Raw genomic sequence first — 26831 nt, forward strand, 5'->3', positions numbered from 1 at the left:
AGGGCTTTAGCTGCTAGGCTACCGTGCCAAGTCCAGTTTTCCTCTGCTTGAAAGTCAGCAGGTGACAGCCCAAATGTTGGGCTCCTGACATTCATGCCGAAGAACCTGATGGAGTTCCATGCTCCATCCTGACCCAGTCATGGCCATTGTGACCATCTGAGGAGTCAAACAGTGATAGAACATCTCTGTCCCTCTAGCTCTCTCAGTAACTCTACCGTTCAAACAAAATAAATATCTATTTAAGAAAAACAAATATATGAGAATAATATTAAGATAAGCTGGCCAAAAGAAAAATAAATGCATGTGCTTGGGCCACCCACCTGAATAGTCACAGTAACCCCTTGGGCTTCCAGCGTGAGCACGCTGCCACCTGGTGGCGTTGGGGCTCCCAGCCAGGCACAGTCCAACATGTCCGTCTCCCACCACCTGAACCCTCTTCGCTGCAAGCCTGCCCTCTTGTGGTTGGAAAGGATGTGGATAATGAGCTCTTGGGTTTGAAGCCCCAATGGTTCTGTGTATTAAGGTCTACCCAGCTCTAGAACAACCAGACAAGCTAACTCAGAGAAGTGATAAATGCAGAATTTCAGGCACACCTCAGACAGTTCACCAGATAAACATGTACCAGGAGCAACATAGGAAAGCAGCAAAACAAAACATAACACATCAACCATCTGGGCCTTCGTGGAGCCTACATTCCTGCAGGAGGGAACAGGTGTTGTGGCAGGGAGTTAAGCTGCACGGTGGGATGCCAGCATCGGAGTGTCTTGTGCCAATCCCAGCCTCCTACTCTCACACCCTGAGAGGTAGCTAATGACAGATCTGAGCACCAGTGTTCCTGCCACCCGTCCTGGCTGGAGTCCTGGCTGAGCCCCAGGCTGTGGCGAGCATTTGGGGAGTGAACCAGAGGAGGAAAGCTCGATCTCTCTCCCCCCATTTTTTTGAAGATTTATTTTATTTTTATTGCAAAGGCAGATATACAGAGAGCAGGAGAGACAGAGAGGAAGATCTTCTTTCCTATGATTCACTCCCCTAGCGGCCTCAACAGCCAGAGCTGAGCTGATCTGAAGCCAGGAGCCCAGAGCCTCTTCCTGGTCTCCTATGTGGGTGCAGGGTCCCAAGGCTTTGGGCCATCCTCCACTGCTTTCCCAGGCCACAAGCAGGGAGCTGGATGGCAAGTGGGGCTGTCGGGATTAGAACCAGTGCCCATATGGGATGCCGGTGGCGTGCAAGGCAAGGACTTCAGCTGCTAGACTATTGCACCGGGCCCTCTCTCCCTCTTTTTGCCTTTAAATTAATAAATTGTTTTGTGGAAAGCTCTTTTATCTTAAAAACAGGAATGTAACAAAGTAACACGTATCAACCAGAATGCATCTCATAACCACAATGTTATAGAGGGAAGGTTGTATCAGAAAGCTGACTATATTCACCCAATTATACAGAAATTTTTGAATGCATAAAACAACATTGTACGTATTTCTGAAAGTATTATAGGCAAGAAGCAAACACTTAGCAACCGGCTCAGCACAACAGAGAGCAAGAGTACCAATTTGCAAGCTTTCAGGATATGAATATTCCTATCATAGCTGATTTCAGGCTACCAACAGTTTAAGAAGCAGCTCACAACATTCCTGAAACTGAACAATCATCTGTGAGGCTGTGTGGGTGGGCCCAGCAGTGGAAGGAGTCAGCCCTGGCTGGGAGCAGGGATACCTCATTCATTCTTCCAAGGAACAGACTCTAAGCTGAGTTGAATGACCAGTGTGAGTACATGTGGTAGGAGTTTCTGGAAAATCTTTTCTGGGCCCAGTCCGAAAGCCTAGTGGCTAAATGTTTGCCTTGCGTGCACAGCCCGGACCCATAAGGGCTCCAGTTCGTGTCCCGGATGCTTCGTGGGAGGCTACGACACTGGCACCTATTTTCCTAGTAAAACAGGAAGCAAGGTCAGCAGTTGGGAATGAGCTTAAGGAAAGACAAGATCTAAGATTTAAAGAGAAGAAATAAAATAGTTATCTAGGAGAAGAAAGCAAATATATTAGGGAAATATATGACTGGGAGCATTAAGAGCCCCCTTGAGGTTAGCAGTCGTGACCTTTGAGAGCTCACATTTAGCATAATCAGATGGTTTTCCTCAGCTACGTTCAATTGCGTGGTGCAGCTCTGAGTGGATGAATAGTTGAATTTTATCAGGGATGGGGGATAGCTGGGAAGATCTTGGACTGATCAGGCCAATCAGATCAAAGCTTTCAGGAACTCACACTACTGGGGGTGAGGATGGGCTAAAAGTCCAGGAGGTTGTGAGTGAAGGGAAAGCCGGTGGTGATGGCAAGGGAGTGACAGACAGGAGGCAGAGGCCTACAGCTCCCAGGACGGTCCAGGGTGTCGGGAGGCTCGTCTGTGCAGCTGACAAGATCACCAGGATTTAACACAGCAGAACAGGAGCCAAAACCCTGCCGAGCGCAGCAGTAAGGAGAGGCAAAGTGATGACATCTGATGAGAAATTCACACCAAGACTACCTTGCTTCAGGGTTTTAGGCAGCGAGAAATGCTTGCTACGGTTAAAAAGGAAAGCTGCTCTCTCTGCGTCCTCCCGCCAACAAGCATTATCAGAGGATGGGGGGAGCAGTCAGTGATACCGACCCATGGGAGTGGATCCCTCTTGGGGGAGGGGCTGTGTGTCAGCATCCCCGCCTCTCCCCCACTGGAGGCCAGCAGCACCCCTTCAGTTGTGGCACCCGAAAGCATCTCCGGGCATTGCTTGCACTACATCCCATATTGGAGTGCCTGGTTTGTGTTCTGCTCCTCTGCTTCTGGCCCAGGCTCCCGGCAGTGTGTCACCTATGAGAGGCAGCAGGTGATACTCAATGCTTCAATCCCTGCCTTCTACGTGGAAGACCCTGAGTTCCTACTGGGTGTCTGGCACAATGAAGGTACCACTAGGGGCATCCATCTTCGAATTTGGAGTGCAGGAGTCCTGGCTCCACTTCTAACTGCAGCTTCCTCACAATGTGCACTGCGGAAGCAGCAGGTCATGGCTCAAGTACTCAGGTCTCAATTACCCAGACTGATGGCTCAAGTACTCAGGTCTCGATTACCCAGACTGAGGTCCTGGCTGCCAAATTCAGACTGAACCAGCCCCAGTTGTTGCAGGCATTGGAGAGTAAACCAGCTGTTGGGAACTTTCTCCTCCTCCTCTCTTTCTTTCTCTCTGCCTTTCACATAAATAAAGTAAACATCTGGGGGACAGCACAGTGGCTTAACAGGCTAATCTACCACCTTTAAGTTTTGGGATCCAAATATGAGTGCCAATTAGTGTCCCAGCTCCTCCACTTCCCATCCAGCTCCCTGCCTGTGGCCTGGGAAAGCAGTGGAGGACGGCCCAAAGCCTTGGGAGCCTGCACCCATGTGGGAGACACAGAAGAAATTCCTGGATCCTAGCTTTGAACGACTTAGCTCCAGTCGTTACGGCCACTTGGGTAGTGAATCAGCGGGCAAAAGATCTTTCTTTCTCTTCTCTCTGTAAATCTTTCCAATAAAAATAAGTCTTTAAAAAAAAGTTCTAAACTATGACACAAAACATGATTTATAGTTGCGTTAGTGATGGTATGATCTTATTTTAAAATATGCCATTTACAGAAAACTACCCAGCAGCCAGTGTGATAGCGTGCCGGCATCCTATAAGGGAACCAGTTAGTGTCTTGGCTGCTCCACTTCCGATCCAGCTTTTTGATGATGGCCTGGGAAAGCAGCAGCAGATCGCCCAACGTCTTGGGACCCTGTACCCATGTGTGAGATCTAGAAGAAGCGTCTGACTTTGGATCTGTTCAGACCTGGCTGTTTGTGGCCACTTGGGGGAGTGAAACGGCAGATGGAAGATCTTTGTGTCTCTCCTCTCTGTAAATGTGCCTTTCCAATAAAAATAAATGTTTAAAAAAAGCGAAAGAAAACTCTCCGTATCAGCTTATAAACACAGAGTATCTCCGAAAGGACTTAAAAGAAAAGCCAATCACTCTCTGGGAGCGAGGATTTAAAAGGCGTAGGCAAAAGACATCTTGTAATTATAAGCCTTTCCCCGAATGGCTACAAGGAACCGGAAGTCTAGAACTTCATCTCCTCCCCCACATGAGTGCAGCGGCCCTGGGAATCCTGCCATGTTCTGTGGCCTTCCCAGGAGCATTAACAAGGAGCTGATCAAAAGTGGATCATGGGGCCCGGCTGCGTGGTCTAGCGGCTAAAGTCCTCGCCTTGAAAGTGCCCCGGGATCCCATATGGGCGCCGGTTCTAATCCCGGCAGCTCCACTTCCCATCCAGCTCCCTGCTTGTGGCCTGGGAAAGCAGTTGAGGACAGCCCAATGCTTTGGGACACTGCACCCGCGTGGGAGACCTGGAAGAGGTTCCAGGTTCCCGGCATCGGATTGGCGCGCACCGACCCGTTGCGGCTCACTTGGGGAGTGAATCATTGGACGGAAGATCTTCCTCTCTGTCTCTCCTCCTCTGTGTATATCTGGCTGTAATAAAATGAATAAATCTTTAAAAAAAAAAAAAAAAGTGGATCATGAGCTCGCCTCGGCAGCACATATACTAAAATTGGAACGACACAGAGAAGACTAGCATGGCCCCTGTGCAAGGATGACACGCAAATTCGTGAAGCGTTCCATATTAAAAAAAAAAAAAAAAAAGAAAGAAAAAGTGGATCAGCCAGGACTCCAACTGGCTGCAGGACTCAGTGGTAGTATTGCAGATGGCAGCTTAACTCATAGCACCACAATAATGATCCCAGGTCTACTTTCTTCCTCTGTAAACTTGCACATTCCTAACAAATTTTTTTAAAGATCTACTTATTTTCATTTAAAATCCAGATTGTCAGAGATAAAAGGACAGAGATCTTTCATCTGCTAGTTCATGGCCCAAATGGCTGCAATGGCCACAGCTGGGCTGTTCTGAAGCCAGGAGCCAGGAGCTTCTTCCAGGTCTCCCATGTAGATGCAGGGATCCAAGGACCTGGGTCATCTTCCTATGCTTTCCCAGGACCATTATTAGGGAGCTAGATTGGAAGTGTAGCAGCCAGGACTCAGGAATGGGTGTCCACATGGGATACCAGCGCTGCAGGTGAAAACTTAACTTGAAGTGGCATGGTGGCAGCCCCAGTTTCTGACAATTTATAGAAGAGAATCGGGCCTAGCGTGGTGGCCCAGCGGCTAAAGTCCTCACCTTGCATGCACTGGGATCCCATTTGGCACCGGTTCTATCCCAGCAGCCCCACTCCCCATCCAGCTTCCTGCTCGTGGCCTTGGAAAGCAGCAGCAGATGGGCCCAAAGTCTTGGGACCCTGCACCCGCATGGGAGACCTGGAAGAAGCTCCAGGCTCCTGGCTTCGGATTGGATCAGCTCTGGCCAACGCAGCCACTTGGAGAGTGAATCATCGGACAGAAGATCTTCCTCTCTATCTATCCTCTCTGTATATCTGACTTTCCAATAAATGCAAATAAATCTTAAAAAAAAAAAAGAATACAATCACATGATCCATGCCTTCTTGTATCTGGCTTCTTTCAGTTAGCATAATGTTGTACCAGGTTACCACTACTTTGTGCCTTTTCATGGCTAAAAATAATCCACTCTGCAAAGACTTATCTATATATCTGAAAAGCAGTTACACAAATACCTTCAACAGTCTCTCCTCTCTGTTAATCAGATCTGCCATTTCAATAAAAATAAATCTAAAGAAAAGTAAATTTCATTATGAAACACTTCAAACACAAAGCAGAATAAAACAGACTCCCCATCCATTATCTGTCGCTGTCCTGCAGCAATGGACTTGGTGCACGGAGCCAATAATAACATGCTTGGACTACTGACTGATCATCAATAGCCAAAATTTATTAGGGGCAACAGACTTCATATGCTGAGGGTCATACAGGATTAGGGTAGAGATACTTAGTTCATCAACAGAACCATCAACTGTTTCTATGCCTTAGTTTGGAAGTCCTTTTGCCTTGTATATTACTTCCCACTCAACTGTTCTTATACAAATGATTTCTCATCAGGTATACAAAAGGTAGCCATACAGTTGTTCTCATGCAAAGGATATCCAATCAGTCACACACAAGACATCCATTCAGTTGTTTATCATACAAATATTGTCCCATCAACTGTAATCCTGTGCTTGCTGACTACGGTCACAATGTCCTCCTACAATTATCTAATTTTTTTAAAAAAGATTATTGGAAAGTCAGATATACAGAGAGGAGGGGAGACAGAGAGAAAGATCTTCCATCAGATGATTCACTCCCCAAGTGACCACAACGGCTGGCGCTGAGCCATTCCAAGCCAGGAGCCAGGAACCTCCTCCGGGGTACCCCACGCAGGTGCAGGATCCCAAGGTTTTGGGCCATCCTCAACTGCTTTCTCAGGCTGCAAGCAGGGAGCTGGATGTGAAGTGGAGCTGCCGGGATTAGAACCTGGTGCTCACATGGGATTCTGGCACGTTCAAGTTGAGGATTTTAGCCACTGGGCCACCATGCTGGGCCCCATTCATTATCTAATTTTAAGAGCTATCATTTCCCACGTATTTTTCCCCTTGGATTACATTAAAGCCATCCTCATGTTTGTCATATTACAGTACAGAAAGTTCAGCATGTCCAACATTCCATTACCATAACTGATGAAAGTAGCGATTTCTGAACATTACCGCATTCCCAGGCCTTATTCACGTTTTTCTCATTCGTCTCAAAAAAGTTTGCCTTTTGAATTGAAACCATGAGGTACATATTTGACCTCGTGCTTTTAGAGGCTTGTAGCCCCTGACGCTCCTTTCCATGCCTGTTTTGATTTCAGATTGAATCTTGCGACTGAAATTACGCTCTTTGTTCCATGGAAACTCGCGTTTCTTTTTCTGGAATTCTCTATTTCTGGGTTAGATTTAAGGTTTGCATTGGATTTCAGAGCAACTGGAGGATCAGGAATCCCTGGGGGGGAGGGGTGTTGGGGAGGGCTCCGTGATTTCCCCCACAGGATTGCAATCTTGAGGTAGTTCCCACGAATTTGATCTGAGGCCAGACTGCTAGCAGCTGGGTTGGCTCATCTCGGCCTTCAACAAGCGGCCTGTCAGCTGTGTGCCTCTCTATCTGTAACAATCCCTGCCAATAGCTCAACTCTTGCCCCTGGGGTGCAATCCTTGCAGCCGCAAGGAACTGAGTTTCCAGAGACTAGGCAATTGAAACCCATTTTGGCCTTTTCCATCACAATGCACGCTGCAGGCAAAGAGAGAACGCTTATTTTAAAAACTGCTTAAGAATGCAATTTAAAAAGCGATTTCTGTCAACAGCAGAAGTGCAGGGAAGGCTACCTTGAAGGCGTAGAAAGGTTGGCGATAAGGCTGTGCCACTTTCCACCAGCTCCCAACTAAAGTGCCTGGGAAACAAGGCGCAAGTGGGGTGCTGGGGGAGCCCTACATTCACGCTGGACATAGCACTAGGCGCCATTTCATGAGTGAACCCATGGATGTTAGATCTCTTTTCTCTCTCCCAAATATTTACAAAAAGACGAATGGGGAACCAAGTATATTGAAAAAAATAATACGGACACTACTGGCTTTGCGGGGAGGGCGTGAGGCGAGCCGTGGCTTTTCATTGTTACCCCATCTGTGCGTTGTGTGAATTTCTCGCACCACACATCTCAAGGCACAAATGTTGGAAACACTTCCAGTCGCTTCTGTTACCTCACGTCGGAAGCCCGTAGAACACTATTTAAACAGATTAAGGTCAAGGAACGCCAGCAGTAACTCGCGGAGGACGCGGCGGCCGACGCGCGCCTGCAGAAGCGCCCAGGGCCGGTCACTGAGCCCGAGCCTCGAGGCACCCAGCCCGGGAAGCACGCTCTGCGCACGCGCAAGCGCGCCCAAGCCGCGCGGACACAAAGCCGCGCCGGAGGGCGGGGCCTCGGACGTCACAGAGCCGCCCGCCCCGCCCCGCCCTGACGTCGCTCCCTGGCGGGGGAAAAGCAGGAGGTTCCTGGCGGTGCGGGCGCCATTTTGCTGAAGCCTGTGACCGAGCGGGAGCGGAGCGGAGCGGCCGTTGTTGCCGACTCTTTCCTCCTCCTCCTCCTCCTCCTCCTCCCCACGGTCCCAGTCAGCGGGGTTCATTAGGCCGTCGGCCCTCGAGCCGAGACTTCTCTCTTTAGTTCTGAGGAGAACGCCTGGTCGACATGAGTGATGTTGAGGAGAACAACTTCGAGGGCAGAGTGAGTACAAAGCCGCGGGAGCCGTCTTCGGCGGCGGCCCCGACGCTTCGGGGTTTCTCACGGGGACGAGCGCGGGCGGGCGGGAGGGGAGGTGGGAACGACCTCCGGAGCCATCGCAAGTCGCTTTCCCTCCCCTCATCCTCGTCATTCCCAAGATGGCTTCTGGGACTCCACAGCTTCCCCGGGCACGGCGGTTGGCGCTGCCTCCCCCGCTCTCCCTCTGCTCTCCCCTCTCTCCGCAGCGAGGAGTTGGGTTCCCGCAGTCGCCTTCGGGGGAGGGGGCGGGAAGGTTTCCGTGCCCTGGCCCGAGCGTGGTTGGTGAGGTGAGGTGGCAGCCGGGTGGCCGGGGGTCTGCCCGACGGGGTGCGGGGGACACTAGGTGTTGGGGGGCTTTCCACTGGGGAGCGGCCGCGTCTCTGTCGGAACCGACGGCGTGACGCCTCTAGAAAGGCGAAAAAAGGTGGCGCGAACCTAAAGGAAATAGTCCACGACCGACCCCATAAAGCGTCCCTAGGACTGCGGCGGGGGGAGAACTGTGTAAGGGATCCTTGTCCCTCTCCACTACGCAGCGAACGTGAAAATGCTATATAAATGTTATATGTAACACGTGATATGTCCGTTTCCTTGAGGTTGGGTTTTCCCCGCCCCCCTTTTTATTTTGTTTTCTATCAACTTCTAATGCCTTCCCTAGTGTAATTTTATTTTTTCGTTGTTTTTTTTTAAGATTTATTTTTATTACAAAGTCAGATATACAGAGAGGAGGAGAGACAGAGGAAGATCTTCCGTCCGATGATTCACTCCCCAAGTGAGCCGCAACGGGCCGGTGCGCGCCGATCCGATGCCGGGAACCTGGAACCTCTTCCGGGTCTCCCATGCAGGTGCAGTGCCCCAATACATTGGGCCGTCCTCGACCGCTTTCCCAGGCCACAAGCAGGGAGCTGGATGGGAAGTGGAGCTGCCGGGATTAGAACCGGCGCCCATATGGGACCCCGGGGCTTTCAAGGCGAGGACTTTAGCCGCTAGGCCACGCCGCCGGGCCTGTAACCTTTATTTTTTAAATTGACCACTCCTTTGCAGGTTTTTACGATTTTATTTAATTCATCTCCTGTTTTATGTGGATGTTACGTAACTGAACATACTTCATAGCTCGGTATCTAAAAAGAAATGACTAGTCCGTGTATAGCTGTTCTTTCACCCAGAAAGGATCCCCTCATAAAATGATGAGCTCGGTCTTATTTCTCTGCCCCAGCAGAGTCCCCTCCAAGAAAGCTTTTGGTTAAGTTGGGCGGGGGGTGAAAGTAAGCCTCGTAAAGAATGCATTATCCCCGATTCAATGTCCTAGAACCTTTACCAGTGTTTGAAATTTCCCGAGTTTACCCAGTAGTGAAGAATAATGAAGTGACTTAAGAAATCTGGAAACAAAAGCGGGCCACAGCTGTGGGGTGGATATGGACTTCCAGGAGGCCACCCTGGAGGGGGAGGTGTGTCCTTTCTGGAAGTCTTAGCGACTTCACAGGTTACACGTGGAATCCCCTGGAAGGTCAGGTCGGGCTATTCTTCAGCTTCAGGTACAGAGGAGTAGGTTAGAGACACTGCGATCTTTAATTCCGTAAGATTGGATTTTTTAAAATCAGATTCTGAACGTGGGTGCTAGGCTTGTTGAACCTGCTGATTGTTCCGGGGGTGGGGGGTAACATGGACAGTATTGACAAAACTTGAAAGTCGTGCAGTGCAACTATTGTAAGCTGCTGCTTGTTTTGGGAAATGGGGGCAGTGCTACAGGAAGAACTTCCGTCCATCCTTCCTTATCCTTTCATTACTGTGTGGGGTGGGGGTTGTTTGTGTTGGTTTGTGGGAAAGTGAGGGAGAGTGGGTGGGATCTTGTTCAACCATTTAGTAGGGAAAAAAAAATCTTCACTACCCCCAAGTCTGTTTCTACGCCAAGAAATATTTTTCACAGGTGTTTTAGTGTAAATTCGCCAAATCCTTCCAGACTCACCTGTCTTTTTTTAATCTTTCAAAGTTAAGGCAGTTGTCTTTATTTGTAGTTAAAAAATAAAAACTCCAAAAAATTTCCTGGGAAGCTCTTTAAAATTTGTTTCATAAAGCAAATTAGCGCAGGGTAGTGCTTTTGATTTTTAAACTAAAGTGACTTCACCTGCTAACCATAAGCCAGCAGATGTTTTTTATAAGCAGATAATGTGTTCTCATTCTAAAAGATCTCTAAATGCAAGAAGCATAGTTGAGAAGACTTGATGGTACCTGTTGAAATGCTGCAATAGTGAGGGTCAGGTTCAGGCTACATCCTAGCATTGGGTTTATTAAGTGTTACCTACAGTATAAATAGCATATAGTGACCCCATTTCAAGTAAGAGGGTATTTTGAATCAGAAGATCAGTTGTTAGAAGCTACCAGGCTTTAGGAAACAAGACGGATACTAGTATTGCCTACTTTTATAGCACTTTAGGACGTACTGCCTCAAATTTTCGATGCACCTTAGAAATTAAGAACCTGTGGCCCAATTTGAGGTGGCAGAGGGACTTTTCAAATCTGGACAAAAGAGCATGGTTAAGTGGTGAGGTTAATACACAAGTCAGAAAATGGAGCTAATCCATTTTGTGAGCTGTAGGAATACAAAGCTGTACCTACATTTTATGACTGGGGAAAGGAATGCTGGTTGGTTGTGTGGGTGTGACAGTGTGAAGGTTGTTCTGGAATCCTGGAGGTAGATTCATTAAATAGGCAGGCAGTAATGCGGGGTTTTGGATTATGTATTTAGGAATTTTAGCTTACTCTGAGTTTTTTTTTTTTTTTCTAAGATTTATTTATTTTTATTACAAAGTCAGATATACAGAGAGGAGGAGAGACAGAGAGGAAGATCTTCCATCTGATGATTCACTCCCCAGGTGAGTGCAACAACCGGTGCTGTTACAATTCGAAACCAGGAGCCAGGAATCTCCTCCAGGTCTCCCACGCGGGTGCAGGGTCCCAAGGTGGTCCTCGACTGCTTTCCCAGGCCACAAGCAGGGAGCTGGATGGGAAGTGGAGCTGCCGGGATTAGAACCAGCGCCCATATGGGATCCCGGTGTGTTCAAGGCGAGGACTTTAGCTGCTCGGCCACGCCACCGGGCCCTAATCTGAGTTCTTAATTCTGGCAGGGCAATGATGAGGAATATTGACAAAGAACAAAAATACTGCCGTAACAGGAAACACTTAAAATATTTAAGGAAGGAAAATCTGAACTAAATGGGACTCTGGTGGATATAAACAATGAAAAACAATTTAAAAAGGATTCAGGAGAATAATCGTTCCTTAAAGTAGCTACTGTAAAGCAAATTGCTTGGGACGTATACATCAAGTTAATGTGTTTTGGAATTGAAAAGGGGTTAGCACTTCTGCTATGGCTTTGTCCTTCCGTAAAGAGTTATAAGCTTCATACTGAAGCGCTTTTTACTGAAAGCTTTTTTTATAAGCTTCACCTTCAGCTATAATTAAGATTTGATCTCAAGAGAGTAGCTTATGGAATTTGGGGAAACGAAAGTTAAATTTGTCTTCATTTACCTTATTCCCCTTTAATCCATACCTTTTTTTAAGACTTATTTTTATTGGAAGGTCAGATGTAGAGGACAGATTTTTAGCCTAAGTGGCTGCAATACCCAAAAATAACCTAATCCGAAGCCAGGAGCCAGGACCTTCTTGGTTTCCCACATGGGTGCAGGGGCCCAGGACTTACAACTCTGCTGTCTTGCTTTCCCATCCACAAGCAGGGAGCTGGATGAGAAGTGCAGTAGCCAGGACATGAACCAGTGCCCAGCACATGCAGGGCAAGGACTTAACCACTAGGTACTGCACCAGGCCCCAACTCGATTTTTTTTTTAACTTGCAAAAAACGTAGAAGACAGTATCACTCTGGTGCAGTGGTCCAATGTTTATAGTAGAGGTAAATGATTAGAGATCCATCTTTACATTCCTGTTAAAAATCCAGATACTGTACAGCTGAACAAAGATAATGCTTATTTCTGCCTCCGTTTTGGCACTTGTTCTTTTTGAGATTGCTGGAATTACCCTTGTTCATGTGAGATGATTGGTAAAAGTGAAGAGTAGAGCACTAATTTTTGTGTACTAATTTGAAATTGAGATTTATTTTTATCGGAAAGACAGATTTACATAGAGGGGAAAGATGTTCCATCCACTGGTTCACTCCCCTATTGGCCACACCTGAGCTGATCTGAAGCCAGGAGATTTTTCCAGGTCTCCCACATGGATATAGGGTCCCAAGGCTTTGGACTGTCCTTGACTGCTTTCCCAGATCACAAGCAGGGAGTAAGCTTAATGAAATTTGTTGATACTTAAATATTTTATGTTGGAGAGTCTTGCACTGAAGTGTCCTAATTTGTTCATTGTGGATAAAAAATTTGGAAAGGAGTGGTACGAAGTAATGATCTCAGTAGTACATAACTAATATTACTGATCTGCCATAAATGCCTGTACTTTGTAACAAAGAACTGGCTGTGCAAAAGCATGTGACAGTATGCTTGGGCATCAACTCATCCCTGAGATCCTTGTAAAAAGTATGCACTCAAGTACTGAAAGAATGCTGATGGTATGTCCATACAGCTTTAACAAGCCTAGCAGGACCAAAGTGGTAGGGATCAGATGAGGAAAACTTGGGTAGACACTAGGAAAGTTGAGAGAATAATGAAATGTGAACCCCCTTACCGTACTGCACATGTACGTAGTTGTATATATTCTGATTTGTCTGCCCAGTTTTCTATAACAGATGCAGGTGAATAGATCTGGTTTGAGATGGAGTAAGTTATGGGTTTTCCTTGAAACTGGAAGCCCTGTCATCTTCATAAATACTCTGACATCAGAAGAACATTAAGTCAATGTTGTGACACGTTCTTGGTGATTTGTTTTCATTGTTTACAGGCTTTTTTTTTAGGTATGACTAAACTTTTTTTTTTTTTAATTGGAAAGAGAGGAGAGACAGGAAGATCCTCGCTCCAATGGTTCACTCCCCAGGTGGCCGCAAAGGCTGGAGCTGAGCCAATCTGAAGCCAGGAGCCAGGAGTTCCTCCCCTTCTCCCACACGGGTGCAGGGTCCCAAGGCTTTGGGCCGTGCTCGACTGCTTTCCCAGGCCACAAGCAGGGAGCCTGGATGGGAAGTGGAGCTGCCAGGATACGAACCGGCACCCACATGGGTTCCTGGCACGTGCAAGGTGTGGACTTTAACCACAATGCTATCACGCCGGGCCCCGTGTTTAGTTCTTGATGGGTTACTTTTTCTGTACCTTTGAAATTGCTGCTCATGTACTAGCTTTTTGAGATTTGCATTTGATTGTGAAATTTAAAATTTGTGCAAAAGAAGGTAAATTTTGCGACCAATTTCCCAATTAAAGCATGAGCTTAAAATTGATTATATATAGGGCCAACATTCTGGCACAGAGGGTTAAGTTAGCCATCTGCAGCCCTGGCAGTCCTTGTCAGAGTGCTGGTTTAAGTCCTGTTATTCCACGTTTCTGATCCAACTTCCTGTTAGTGTACCTGGAAGGCCATGGATACCCAAGTGGGAGATGAGAGTGGAACTTTGCACCTGGCTCAAACTAGGCATTCCCCAAGGTAAAGACTATAAACACAGTGTGTGTGAACCTTTGTAATAAAGGCTGTGTTACGGGCAGCCATTTTGCGCTGCATAATACAGATCCTGGAAGAGGTGATTCAGTTGGGTTGCTGCCACCAATTTGGAGAACTGGTTAAGTTTCTGATCCCTTGCTTAAGCACCAGCCCAAGCCATCTTGGTCATGTGGGCACTGAAGCAGCAGATCATAGTTCTCATACATCTTCCCTCAGATTCAAAGGGGAAGGAGAAGACCATGGTACTCTGAAGGTATCAAAAAGGCTGCTTTAAATTTAGTGCTTGAAAGTGGTAAATACGGGACCTGGTGCAGTGGCTAGCGGCTAAAGTCCTTTCCTTGAACCTGCCGGGATTCCATATGGGCGCTGGTTCTAATCCCGGCAGCTCCACTTCCCATCTAGCTCCCTGCTTCTGGCCTGGGAAGGCAGTTGAGGACGGCCCAATGCGTTGGGACTCTGCACCCATGTGGGAGACCTGGAAGAGGTTCCAGGTTCCTGGCTTCGGATAGGCGCGCACCGGCCCGTTGCGGCTCACTTGGGGAGTGAATCATCGGATGGAAGATCTTCCTCTCTGTCTCTCCTCCTCTCTGTATATCTGACTTTGTAATAAAAATAAAATAAATCTTTTAAAAAAAAGTGGTAAATATGGGCAACAATGTTTTTTCCTTTTAAGGGATTGATCCTGTTGATTCTAATTTAAGAAGAGCATGGCAGTATTAGCTTTCATCAGCCTAAAGATGTGGACGTGAGGTCTCCTGTCGTACTTCAGCAGAATGGGGAGCCACTATTATCAGCTTAAAAGTTAGCCTTCTGTAGATATCGCCTATCCTCCCCCTCCCCCTCTTTAGGAAGTGTAACCACCAAAATGCACCTGTGTGCTTCTATGGAAATAAATTTCGTTTCATAAGCTAGTAAGAAACATATCTTGTTTGAGAAACTGAAATTGGTATATGTGTCAGTTTGGCAGGATTGCTCAGCCTTCACATGGGAATGAGTCAAAATGTAGCATTTGTATTGGTACTTTATGAATTAGGAGACTTCCCTTTACTCGCTGTAAGGGCTGTTGTATTCTACAACAGTGCGTGTGACAGGCACCAGAATAAAATCATGCTGCAGCAGGTTTGTTGAGAACTTTGTCTCTATACAGACTAGAGGCCTACTTTAGATTTCTGTTAAAACCTGTGGTGTAGGATCCTTGTCTAGACAACTTTATTTTTTTTAAAGATTTATTTATTTTATTACAGTCAGATATACAGAGGAGGAGAGAGAGAGAGGAAGATCTTCCGTCCAATGATTCACTCCCCAAGTGAGCTGCAATGGCCGGTGCGCGCCGATCCGATGCCGGGAACCAGGAACCTCTTCCAGGTCTCCCACGGGGGTGCAGGGTCCCAATGCATTGGGCCATCCTCGACTGCTTTCCCAGGCCACAAGCAGGGAGCTGGATGGGAAGTGGAGCTGCCGGGATTAGAACCGGCACCCATATGGGATCCCGGGGCACGTTCAAGGCGAGGACTTTGGCCGCTAGGCCATGCTGCCGGGCCCAGTTTCGGTTCATTTTGAAATCCCAGATAATTTCATCAATTCCTTTGATTAAAAATGAAAATATTTAATAATGAAAGACCGGAGACGCATGGCCAACAAATCTGAGTTCTCATGGTGAAGTCTGTCCGAGAAGTAAAATATATCAGGGCCCATCTGTTAGTTCCTGCAGGCCTGTGAGATGTCAGTCACAGATGATGTCTCTTCTTTAAGTATTACTTTTTCTTTAAGTAATGGGTAGACTACTTTTACAGTTTCAGTGAATGAAAAGAACTAAATTGCCTGCTTGTTTCAGGCATCTCTGCAGGAATTTAGAAAGTATTTGAGGCATGACAGGCTTATTCTAGATAGCCAAAATGGAAAAAGTACTGATGGGAAAATAGCTGTGTACTTTCATTTTTATTCCATCTGAAAAAAATGAAATAGTGACTTTAGTACATTTCTTGATAAATATTTTGGTATTGAAGAAATTTTTAAGAGCTTTTATTAAAAACTTGTATAATAACCTTAGAGGAATAATAAAAACTTGTGGTATTGCTGAGATGGGGTGATTATTAAATAACAGCTTAAATGGACAGAGAAACCAAACTGTCTTTATTTTGGTCATAAGTAGTATATGTGAAGGCAAAAGTATTCATTAGATTATTTTATTTGGAGCTTCGATTCCATCCAACTTTTCAGAAACCAGTTTGGTGATGGAGGATATTAGAGGATATAGTCTTTGAAGGGAGTAAAAGTATAGATGATGCAAAAAAAACCTGCCAGAACCGAACATAAAAATTATAGTACAATTTATGTAACTTGCTCATTGTATTTCATTTGATAATACAGTGTTTTATAAGTAGTAAAAAAAAACACTTTATATTGACTGATGCCACAAATGTCCTTCACAAGCTGTGGGCACAGCCTGCCCAGGGTGGCACACAATACTGGGTGGACATCGACAAGGATGTTGCTGACAGCTTTGAGACCTTTGTGTGGGAGCTGGCTGTGCTGTGCATCAGTGCCTGACAGCAGCCTCAGCCTGAGCTCCTGATCCTGTCAAGAATTCCTGCATACTCCCCCAAGCAGCAGGCTGCGACAGTGCCCATTGAGAGGCACCTATCATCTGGCTGGTTATCGGTGCATTTGCTGTCTCTAGTTTAATTCCTGTTAGAAAGGGGATAGTAATTGATCCGGTCTGATCTCACCTGAGAGTATTAAAAAAAATACTTAGTTTAAGAATTTATAGCATGGAAGGGCATTTTTAAGTTTTGTATGCGTCCTCTTCCCCTTTATCTTTTAGTATGGTGGTTAGTCTGTAGAGCTTATTTTTCTTGTTCAATCAGAAGGAGCAAAAATTTGGCCAACCAAAATTGGGAGGTGGTGTTGGTAATTTATGATGAACCTTGCATGGGTGCTGTAACGTGAGTTCAGATAGATGTGTGCGAATCCTTCAGCCTGGGGTGCTTTGCTTTTACCACATCTTGGTTTAACATGACTTGGTGATAGCTTAAGATCACTAAGAATCCAGGTTATAAAATAGTGGATACTTACCACTTAGGTGGGAGGAGGGGATTACAGTTAATGTTAGATTTATGTTTGAATTAAGTATTTCTATTAAACTTGTTTGCATTTTAGGAAGTAGAATGAAATATGAAAGGGGAGGAGGGTGAAAATATTGTTTAAAAAAATTAGAGAAATTCAGTGAATTATTTGTTAGAAGCTAGGCTTTTGAACAATTTTAAAGACTATAAAATTGTTTTTTTTGTTTGTTTTTTTAATAAATTAGTCATTTGCACTTTACCTGCTGGCTTTTCCATTTGGTAGATAACATTCTGAACTCCAGCAGAGTTTTATAATTCCCCACGTGCTTAAATATACTAAATGTTCTTTTTCCATTAAGGTTAATGTTCGTGAAGAAATTGAAGAGTATTTTCCAAGAATGTGGAAGATAAATCAAGATAAAAGAAGGCTAATGAAAAGTATTAAAGATCAGAAAATTAAAATTGAATGGGGGAAAAAATTGAACAGAAGATTGGTCAGATAGAAGCACTTGAATTTTTTTTAAGGCTATTTTGAATTGTTTGGGGAAGAATACACGAAGTATGAAAAATGAAAAACTCAATGAAGAATGAAGAGAAGTAGAAAGCAAGAGTGAAGTAGAATTAAAAGAATCTGGAAGAATGAATGGGTCCTAGGTTAAGTAAATGTATGGTTTATGTTCCAGTGTCTGTATGATCAAGTTGTAGATGAATTTGCATGATTACTTAGTTAATAGAGATTTGGTGATCTGGTTCAAGTAGGGAATTGTCGAGGACAGTTAGCAGTATTAACAAGGGGTTATTAAGGAGCGGAAATTTTTTTCTGGAGGGTATTGCCTAACCATTTGTTTTTCAGGAGCAATCAATATAAATAATTACGGTACTTTAAATGTTAGGTGTTAGGCACTTGCGGGACCAGTGCCATTTGTAATACTGTCTTCTTTGTTAGGAGTCTCGCTCTCAGTCAAAATCTCCAACGGGAACTCCTGCTCGTGTAAAATCGGAGAGCAGGTCTGCATCTCGTAGTCCGTCACGGGTTTCCAAACACTCTGAATCCCATTCTCAATCAAGATCAAAATCCAGGTAAGTGTATTGCTAATACTACCTAACATATCCTCCTCCTTGGGTTTTGCACAAATCCTTTTGTCTGCGTTTGACATTTCATTAGACTCAGAATAATAAACTCGTTTTCCTTACACTGGGATTGAGATGCAGTAGATGTATTCTGGACTATCACAAACTAAGTTCTTGTCACTTGAATTTTGTTTTGTTTGAAAGTCAGATCTAAAAGGAAGATCCTCGATCCACTGGTTCACAGTCCAAGTGGCCTCAGTAGCCAGAGCTGACCCGACCAGAAGCCAGAAGCTTCTTCCAGGTCTCCCACAGGGATGCTGGGTACCCAGGCTTGGAGCGGTCCTCAACTGCTTTTCCAGGCCACAGACAGGGAGCTGGAAGGGAAGCGCCCATGTGGGATCCTGGCACTTGCAAGGCAAGGATGTTAGTTAGCCACTAGGCTACTGTGCCAGGCCCAGGTTTCTATATTCCTGACTTTTGATTTAGTGCTTAGTTTTATGCCAACAATATTGTACAACAATAAGGCCCTTTTCTACATGGAAGGCTTGAATGTAATTTAGTGCAGGCAAAGCTGATGTATATTTGTGGTACTGGTTATTATTCCGAATAATTTGAGAAGCTTTAAAAGTGTTAGGATTTCCCGGGCCCTGCGGCGTGGCCTAGCGGCTAAGGTCCTTGCCTTGAACGTGCCCCGGGATCCCATATGGGTGCCGGTTCTAATCCCGGCAGCTCCACTTCCCATCCAGATCCCTTCCTGTGGCCTGGGAAAGCAGTTGAGGACGGCCCAAAGCTTTGGGACCCTGCACCCGTGTGGGAGACGGGGAAGAGGTTCCTGGTTCCCGGCATCGGATCGGCGTGTACCGGCCGTTGCAGCTCACTTGGGGAGTGAATCATTGGACGGAAGATCTTCCTCTCTCTCTCTCCTCCTCTCTGTATATATGACTTTGTAATAAAATAAATCTTTAAAAAAAAATAAAGTTGTCTAGACAAGGATTTCATCTGTATCCTGTTCCTGCGGATTTTGATTTGATGTCAAGCATTGCACTTTGGTTAGGTGTGGCTGGGCAGGTGAACCACAGTCACAGGCAGTGACTGGCACACCCCCAGTAAGGCTGCCTGCAGTAAGGCAGAGCAGGTAGGGCCGCTTCCCAGAGGGTGTCAATTTCACCCCACTTTCATTCAGTTCCTGCGAATGGGCCTGCAAAGGCAACAGAGGGTGGCCCAGGTATTGGGCCCCTGTACATATGTGTAGATAACCTAGAGGAAGCTCCTGGCTTCAGACCTCAGCTCCCGCCATCACAGCAATTTGAGGAATGAAGTAATGAGGTTCTCTCTCCCTGCTTGTTTTAAGTTGACTTGGGCATTTAGATGATGCATGAATTAATATTTTGTTGCAGCATTTTTTACTTAATTGTGTTCCTTCAAGGTCGAGATCCAGGAGGCATTCTCATAGACGCTACACTCGATCCAGATCCCACTCTCACTCTCACAGGAGACGATCTCGAAGTCGATCATATACGCCAGAGTACCGGCGGCGGAGGAGCCGAAGTCATTCTCCCATGTCTAACCGCAGAAGACACACGGGAAGCAGGGTATGTGGCTGATAAAAGTTAAGTTAAACTTTGGTATGTTCTGAGTGTTTGGCCCTGGCATACTCTGCTTATTATAAGCTAGACTGTTGTTGAGGACTAATACATAAAGGACCCAGTGTGATGGCTCAGTTTGGCTAGGTTCTCACCTTGTCAAGTGCCGGAAATCCCATATGGGCACCAATTTATGTCCCGAATGCTCCACTTCCAATCCAGCTCCCTGCTTGTGGTAAAGCAGTAGATGATGGCCCAAAGCCTTGGGAACTTGAGCTTTGCATGGCAGAACCAGAGGAAGCTCCCAACTTCAGCTCAGGTGAGCTGTGGCTGTTGTCATTTAGGGGGTGTGCCAGCAGATGGAAGAGCTTTCTATCTGTAAATCTGCCTTTCCAATACAAGTAAATCTTTAAAAAATCAAAGCATATTAGACATCTTTTATCTTGGTCTATTCTCCAAATGGCTTCAGTTGCTGTTCTGGGCCATGTTGAAGCCAGGAGCTTCTTGCAGGTGGGTGCTCTGCCAGTCACATTAACATAAAGCTGGATTGGAAGTAGAGAAGCTAGCCCTGAATCAGCACACAAGGTTGCCCACATGCGGCACTAAAATGACCGAGGGGCTTTGTCCTTGATCTGTCATTGACAGACTAAGCACAAATTTGTGAGAACGATAAAACACTTGAATAAAACTAAGAATGGCTTTGTAGGGTTTGTTTTGAAAGTCACTAGGCTGGAGAGCAGACATGCTCTTTGTCTGCCAGCATAGTGTGTTCTGAAGAATGTGTAGGTAAACAGGGTTCATCTACATTAGCTCTGACTTTTGATTCCAGAGGACTAGAAATCTACAGGTGTTCTTTCCTAAGCGAGATACTTTTTTTAAATTTGATTTTTGATCAAAAACTAATATTTAATAACATCTTCATTCAATAGGCCAATCCAGATCCCAACACTTGTCTTGGCGTTTTTGGCCTCAGTTTGTACACAACAGAGAGAGATCTTCGTGAAGTATTTTCTCGATACGGACCGTTGAGTGGTGTCAATGTGGTTTATGATCAGCGAACTGGGAGATCACGAGGATTTGCCTTTGTTTATTTTGAGAGAATAGATGACTCAAAGGAGGTAAATCTGCTATTTTTTTCCACTTTGAAAATGCTTAATGTGAATAATTACAGTATTAAGTTGCTATTAAAAGAAGTTGATTAATCATTTTCGTTAACATGGCTCTAATTCTGAATCTGATTCAAACTCAGTTCTGTATTTAACTTTTTAGTAAAACTGATTGAGTTGTTTCTGACTTAATGGGATGGCTAAAGTAATTTTTAATTTTCTTTTGAAAGGCAGATTTTTACAGAGAAGGGGGAAATGGAGAGCTCTTGCATCCTATGATTAAATCCACAAATGGACAGAATTTGCTGGGGCAAGGCTAAGCTGAAGTCAGGAACCAGGAAGGAGCTTCTTTTGGGACTTTTGTGTAGGTGCAGCAGCCCAGGGACTTGAGCCTGCTTTCCCAGGCTATAAGCAAACAGCTACATGGGAAGTGGAACATCTGGGACACGAGCCAGTGACCAGGTAGAATACCAGCACCACAACGTGAAGGATTAGCCTATTCAGCACTATGCCGGCCCATGGCAACTTTTCTTAAAATTTGTGGTTTTTTTTTTTTTTTAAAGTAGAGACCAGACGGAAATCTTAATGTTGGTTAATTCCCAGAATGACTGCAACAACTGTGGCTGAGCCAGGCCTGACCAGTCAGGCCGCAAGTTAGTCCAGGTTTCCCTCTTTAAGAGGGAGCTGGATTAGAAACAGATCCAGAACTCAAACCAAACCCCAGCAGTTCCATGGGGACACCTGTCTCTGAGTGATGCTTAAAAGATTTTGTGGGGCTGATACTTACGCTGATAGTGAAGAACATGGTTGAGTTTGATTTTTGTAAAACTGAAAATTACTTGCTTTTTTAAAATTCCTTTTTTAGTTCCTAATAGTTACTACAACCTGTAAATTAAAAAAAAGGAAAGAATTGTTACTTTTGGGAGGTGTACTTTGGCTCAGCTGGCTAATTGAATACCTCGAAGTGCCAGGATCCTATACGGCACCCTGCTTGTGGCCTGGAGGACAGCGGAGGGTGGCTTCAAAGCTTTGGGACCCTGTACACATGTGGGAGAACCTGAAGAGGCACTTTCTTCAGATCAGTTCAGCTCCAGCCATTGTTGTCATTTTGGGGATGGGGGGAGTGAACCAGCAAATGAAAAATCTCCAAATCTCCTTTTCCTATGAAAATAAATGTATTTTTTCAAATTATACTTGTTAAAGCAAACAAATAAAGCAATCTTTTTGTAAGACTTAAAAAGAAAATTATACTTGCAATAATTTTCAGTCAAATTGGCCCTTTTTTTTTTTTTAAGATTTGCTTATTACTTGAAAGAGAAAGGTGAAGAGACAGAAATGTATCTTCATCCTTTGGTTCATTGCCCAGAGGCTGCAGTAGCCAGTGCTGGCCAAAGTTTGGAGCCAGGGACTTCATCCAAGTTTCCAATGTGAGTGACAGACACTTGGAACAACCAGGACATAAACCTGTGCCCTTGGAGGCAAGTGCTTTGCAGGCTAAAAGTTCCTTTATATTTGAACTCACTAGGTGGTGATATGTTCTCTAAGGAATGCAGGACAGTGGTTTAGAATGTCAGCTAAATTGGAGTTTCTGTTTTGAATGGCCCAAGCTGAAAGGCAGTTACTGGCAGCTTCAGGAGCTACATAGACTTTGCCTAAGGTGTGTGCTTCCTTGTCTGAGGCTGCACATTGGTTTTCACACAGGCTTTCTGAAGTGGTTTTGCTGAAAAGTCTGCACCTTAACACTGCTCTTGACAGAGATGTGTGAAGATTGACATTTGAACTCCTTACTCTTTTGAAAACAAAAATACTTGGAGACATTTTATTTGTAATACAAAACTTGATTTATTACATCCACTGTTTCATTCCCCATGCAGTTGTAGACAGGTCTCGTATATTTGAGTGGCAGGATTGGGGCCCAACTGGGCTGGGCCAGCCCCAGGCCGAAAGTCAGAAGCTTAATACGAGTTTTTCATATGGGTGCAGGGACCCAAGCATGTGGGCCGCCTCCACTGCTTCCCCAGGGATCTGGATGGGAAGTGGAACTGGGACAGGGTGTGGGTGCCTTTACTGGCTATGCCACTACTCTGGCCCCATCTCTACGTTGTTTTGGTTTTTTTGATTTTTGCTTGTTTTGGTTTATTCATTTATTTTTTTTTTTAATTTTTTTAAAAGATTTATTTTATTACAGCCAGATATACACAGAGGAGGAGAGACAGGAAGATATTCCGTCCGATGATTCACTCCCCAAGTGAGCCGCAACGGGCCGGTGCGCGCCAATCCGAAGCCGGGAACCTGGAACCTCTTCCGGGTCTCCCACGCGGGTACAGCTCCCCAGATAGATACATGCCTTCTATCCAGGTCTCCCACATGTGTAGCAGAAAGGAGATTACTTGAGCCAACAGGTCTGTCTGCTCAGGAAGTTGGAGTCAGCAGCCATACCTGTGTCAGAACAGGTACTCTGAAATGGGATGCAGACATCATTAACTGCTAGGATAAACACCTACCCCAGTGAGACAGTATCTCTTATTTGGGCTGGATTTTAAACTGTTCTCTGGGTCAAGTAATTAAAATGTTCCAATTTTTGGCCTAGAAATGTCTATTGTCATCTGTAGAAACAATGTTACTGTGTCACTTTCATAATTTAATTAGAATACACTTCGTGTTTGGTGTGTGAATCTTGCCTGACTGGTTGTGCCTGATGGACTTCACAGGCTATGGAAAGAGCCAATGGCATGGAGTTGGATGGGAGAAGAATTCGTGTGGACTATTCCATCACCAAGAGAGCGCACACACCTACACCGGGCATCTACATGGGCAGACCGACTCAGTAAGCGTTCCTGCTTCCTAAGCTTAACAGAATTGTGAAGACCATGAGTGTGCAAATTTGTGACCAACTGGAAGATAGTGCTATTCCTCCCCCCATAATTGGCATTGAAGTTTAATTTTATATATTTGTATATTTGACTAGGAAGACAAATTAAAACTCTCCAAGTACATTCCTTACTCTTGATACCAATAGGAAAACGGTGTTTATTGCTGCTTGGGATGTGTGTAAAACTGTTTTCAGTAAACTCTGTTTATCAGACAGGCAGTTGCAGAGATCCTCCAACTGCTGATTGACGCCTCAGTGGCCGGAGCTGGTCTGGTCCAAAGCCAAGAGCCCAGTCACTTAGGCCATACTCGGCTGTCTTGTCACGCCATTAGCAGGGAGCTGGATCAGTAGTACAGCAGCTAAGGCTTAAAGTACTGCCCATATAGGATGGCAGTGCAGCAGGCGGACCCATAACTTGCTAAGCCACCATGCCAGCCCCATAGTGCAGCTTTTATTTATTTCAATGTTTCTTTAAAAGACATCGCACTTTCCAAATTGAGCAAACATACAGGGTGTTAGACGTTTTTAGAAATACAATGAAACAATATGCACAGTTGTTTCCTTTGAGTGGAAGAAGAGTTTCATTGAATTTGAATCTTTATTGGGTAAAGTGTGAATTTTGGTAAGGATGGTTTTCAGATTCATATTGTATGTTTAAAGAAAGAAAGAAATTAGGGTGCTTCTGGTTAGACATTGATGAAAGCAACACAACAAAGAATGTAAATTCACTGCTGAGGAGTTGAACCTCAGGCTGAAGTTGTTGTGTTCAGGATTAGCTCTCCTTGCCAGTTATTTGCCACCTTTTGGTTGATTGCAGACATTCAACAGAGTTACACTGCCTCACTGCACCTCCATGAAAGGACCTGGTGGCTTGGGAGGCTGCAGAGGAAAGATTCTTGGTTATGTATGTAAGCAATTAGCAGCCAGAGAACTGAAATCTGTGGATGTAGGAGTAGTTTTCTGTCTCTCATCCCTTCTCCGTTTTTTATAAATCTGCTAATTTGTAATAAATGATCCTGTAAGAGACTCATTCACACTGGCATGTATCTCACCCTCTCCTGCAGCAGTGGTGGTGGAGGTGGCGGAGGTGGAGGCGGTGGAGGCGGAGGTGGTGGGAGACGCCGGGACTCTTACTATGACAGAGGATACGACCGTGGCTATGACAGATACGAAGACTATGATTACCGGTACAGGTAATATCTTAAACTGAGCTTTCTGTTCTAAATTACACCAAAATAGTGTTGTTGGGCATTTCTGTATTTAATAAGTATAAGTGGGCCCGGCGGCGTGGCCTAGCGGCTAAAGTCCTAGCCTTGAAAGCCCCGGGATCCCATATGGGCGCCGGTTCTAATCCCGGCGGCTCCACTTCCCATCCAGCTCCCTGCTTGTGGCCTGGGAAAGCAGGAGGACGGCCCAAGCCAGTTCCCGGCCTTGGATCGGCGCAGCACCGGCCATTGCGGCTCACTTGGGGAGTGAAACATCGGAAGGAAGATCTTCCTCTCTGTCTCTCCTCCTCTCTGTATATCTGACTTGTAATAAAATAAATAAATCTTTTAAAAAAAAGTATAAGTAAAAGCAAAAACCTTTGAAAATTGAAGTTAACTTTATTATTGGCCAATAGCACACAGAAAACTTAGGATTGTTCTCTTGGACATCATCATTTTTAGTAGCAGCAAAGTTTAATTTTCGTCTGCCTTAGTGGATTGGTTATGTGTTGTGTTGAGCAGTTTCTTATTTCTTACAGAAGAAGATCTCCATCTCCTTACTACAGTCGATACAGGTCACGGTCAAGATCTCGTTCCTACAGTCCAAGTATGTGAACTCTGCAGTGTCAATTTTTAGTTTTAGTTTGTCACTTAGAACACTGGGATGTGTGGTGACAGTTAATAGTCAAAAACCTAACAAATTTTTTTTCTCTTTCAGGACGCTATTAATGGAATTGTTGCAGTTAAGGACTTTTTTGCTCCTTTTAATTCTGGATTTCCTCTAGCTTCTAATCCTTCCTGGTCCATAAAAAAAATTTATTTAGCATCCACATATCGTGGTTTTGTTGCTGTTTTTCCACCCTTTTTGTTTGTACTCTTAAAGAAGTAATTGTCATTTTGAGTAGTTAAATATCTTGAGTAAAAAGAAAAAAAACAAAACCCCAGTGTTATGCTTTGTAAATGGGTTTTCTTTGCTTTTACAGAGGATTAATTCCTAGCTAATCAAATGAGGAAAATGAGGTTACAGACCTCCTATTATGTTAGATGTTGTATTACACATTGTGTTAGAGATTTACGTTTTCATCCAGCTCATTTCGTTTATTTTGGGGAACATAAGAACACCTGAAATAGTCATGTCAGGTTTGTCTGGAGTGTCATGGGAGAAATAGTTAAGTGTAGAAAGCTTGAAGTTATAGAAGAAAATACTTGGATGTTTCTTTTTTAAAGAGCCAACTTCCAAACTCTTACAAATAAAAAGTCCTTTTTAGATACGAGAAACTTGTGGATGCCTACAGAAAATGCTATATTTCAAATGCATCTGTTAAAGCTTATATACTTAAAAGTATAAGTTTTATGTTAAAATTATTGAAGTTTACGTATTCCCTTAATCAGTGAAGGACAACCCTTATTTATTACATAGAGCAATTGTATAATTTGCTGTTAGAATTTGGTATTGGGATAATGGTTAAGCAGGCTGTTGTGGAGTATAGAAGTTCTTAGAGGATACACGTAGGGGAAGTAGTAGTCTTTCAAATAAAAGATAATTTCTTCGAAAATTGGGTTGCCTCTTTATTGTGGTATAATGGGAATATAAGTGCTGATTATGGACCCACTCATTTTCTGCACATTCAGTTGTTGGTCCCTGGAGGAATTTTGCATTAAAAAAATAATTGACCAATCAAGGGAGAAACAGGTGCTTGCATCATGGCATAAATATCCATGACAGCCCAAGGTTGGCCAGGTGGAAACCAGGAGCCTGGAACTCCATCTGTTTCCCACATGGATGGCATGGATGGCAGAGACCCAGGCTCTGCCAGTGAGGAGCTGGGATTCAAATCAGTGCCCATATCAGATATCACAAGTCATGGTAGTGTAACTTGTCATGCCACACTGCCAGCCTGTTGATCTAGATCAATTGGGATGTGTGTTTGGTGTGGTGGGTAAGACACTGCGTTAATGCCTAGGTGCTCAGCTCCACTGCTGATGCCAGCTTCCTGCAGTGATGGCTTCAGCATTCACAACAATGTGAGCCTGGATGACGTGTGAAATGGAATAAC

The 26831-nt window shown here is 44.8% G+C and overlaps 1 protein-coding gene and 1 non-coding gene across 8 annotated transcripts; both read left to right on the forward strand.

The window, feature by feature from the left end:
• The first annotated feature begins 4554 nt into the window (after positions 1-4554).
• Positions 4555-4661, forward strand: LOC118758184 (U6 spliceosomal RNA). Its single transcript, XR_004995577.2, has one exon. It is a non-coding gene; the product is annotated as a U6 spliceosomal RNA (small nuclear RNA).
• A 3362-nt stretch (positions 4662-8023) lies between these two features.
• TRA2A (transformer 2 alpha homolog) lies at positions 8024-26338 on the forward strand. 7 transcript variants are annotated; one of them, XM_058678203.1, is made up of 9 exons: positions 8024-8235; positions 17297-17602; positions 17884-18017; positions 19435-19600; positions 20521-20709; positions 23409-23524; positions 24634-24762; positions 25314-25381; positions 25493-26338. In XM_058678203.1, the coding sequence occupies exons 4-9, from the start codon at positions 19568-19570 to the stop codon at positions 25501-25503; spliced, it is 546 nt and encodes a 181-aa protein (XP_058534186.1). In that variant the 5' UTR covers positions 8024-8235; positions 17297-17602; positions 17884-18017; positions 19435-19567; the 3' UTR covers positions 25504-26338. The 7 variants fall into 7 exon arrangements, with proteins under 7 accessions (XP_058534186.1, XP_004582500.1, XP_058534187.1 ...); XM_004582443.3 differs by having other exon boundaries at positions 17297-17591; XM_058678204.1 differs by having other exon boundaries at positions 17297-17375.
• Positions 26339-26831: the final 493 nt, after the last annotated feature.

Source organism: Ochotona princeps, chromosome 20, assembly GCF_030435755.1.
Source record: "Ochotona princeps isolate mOchPri1 chromosome 20, mOchPri1.hap1, whole genome shotgun sequence".
In the NCBI taxonomy this organism is placed as follows: Eukaryota; Metazoa; Chordata; class Mammalia; order Lagomorpha; family Ochotonidae; genus Ochotona; species Ochotona princeps.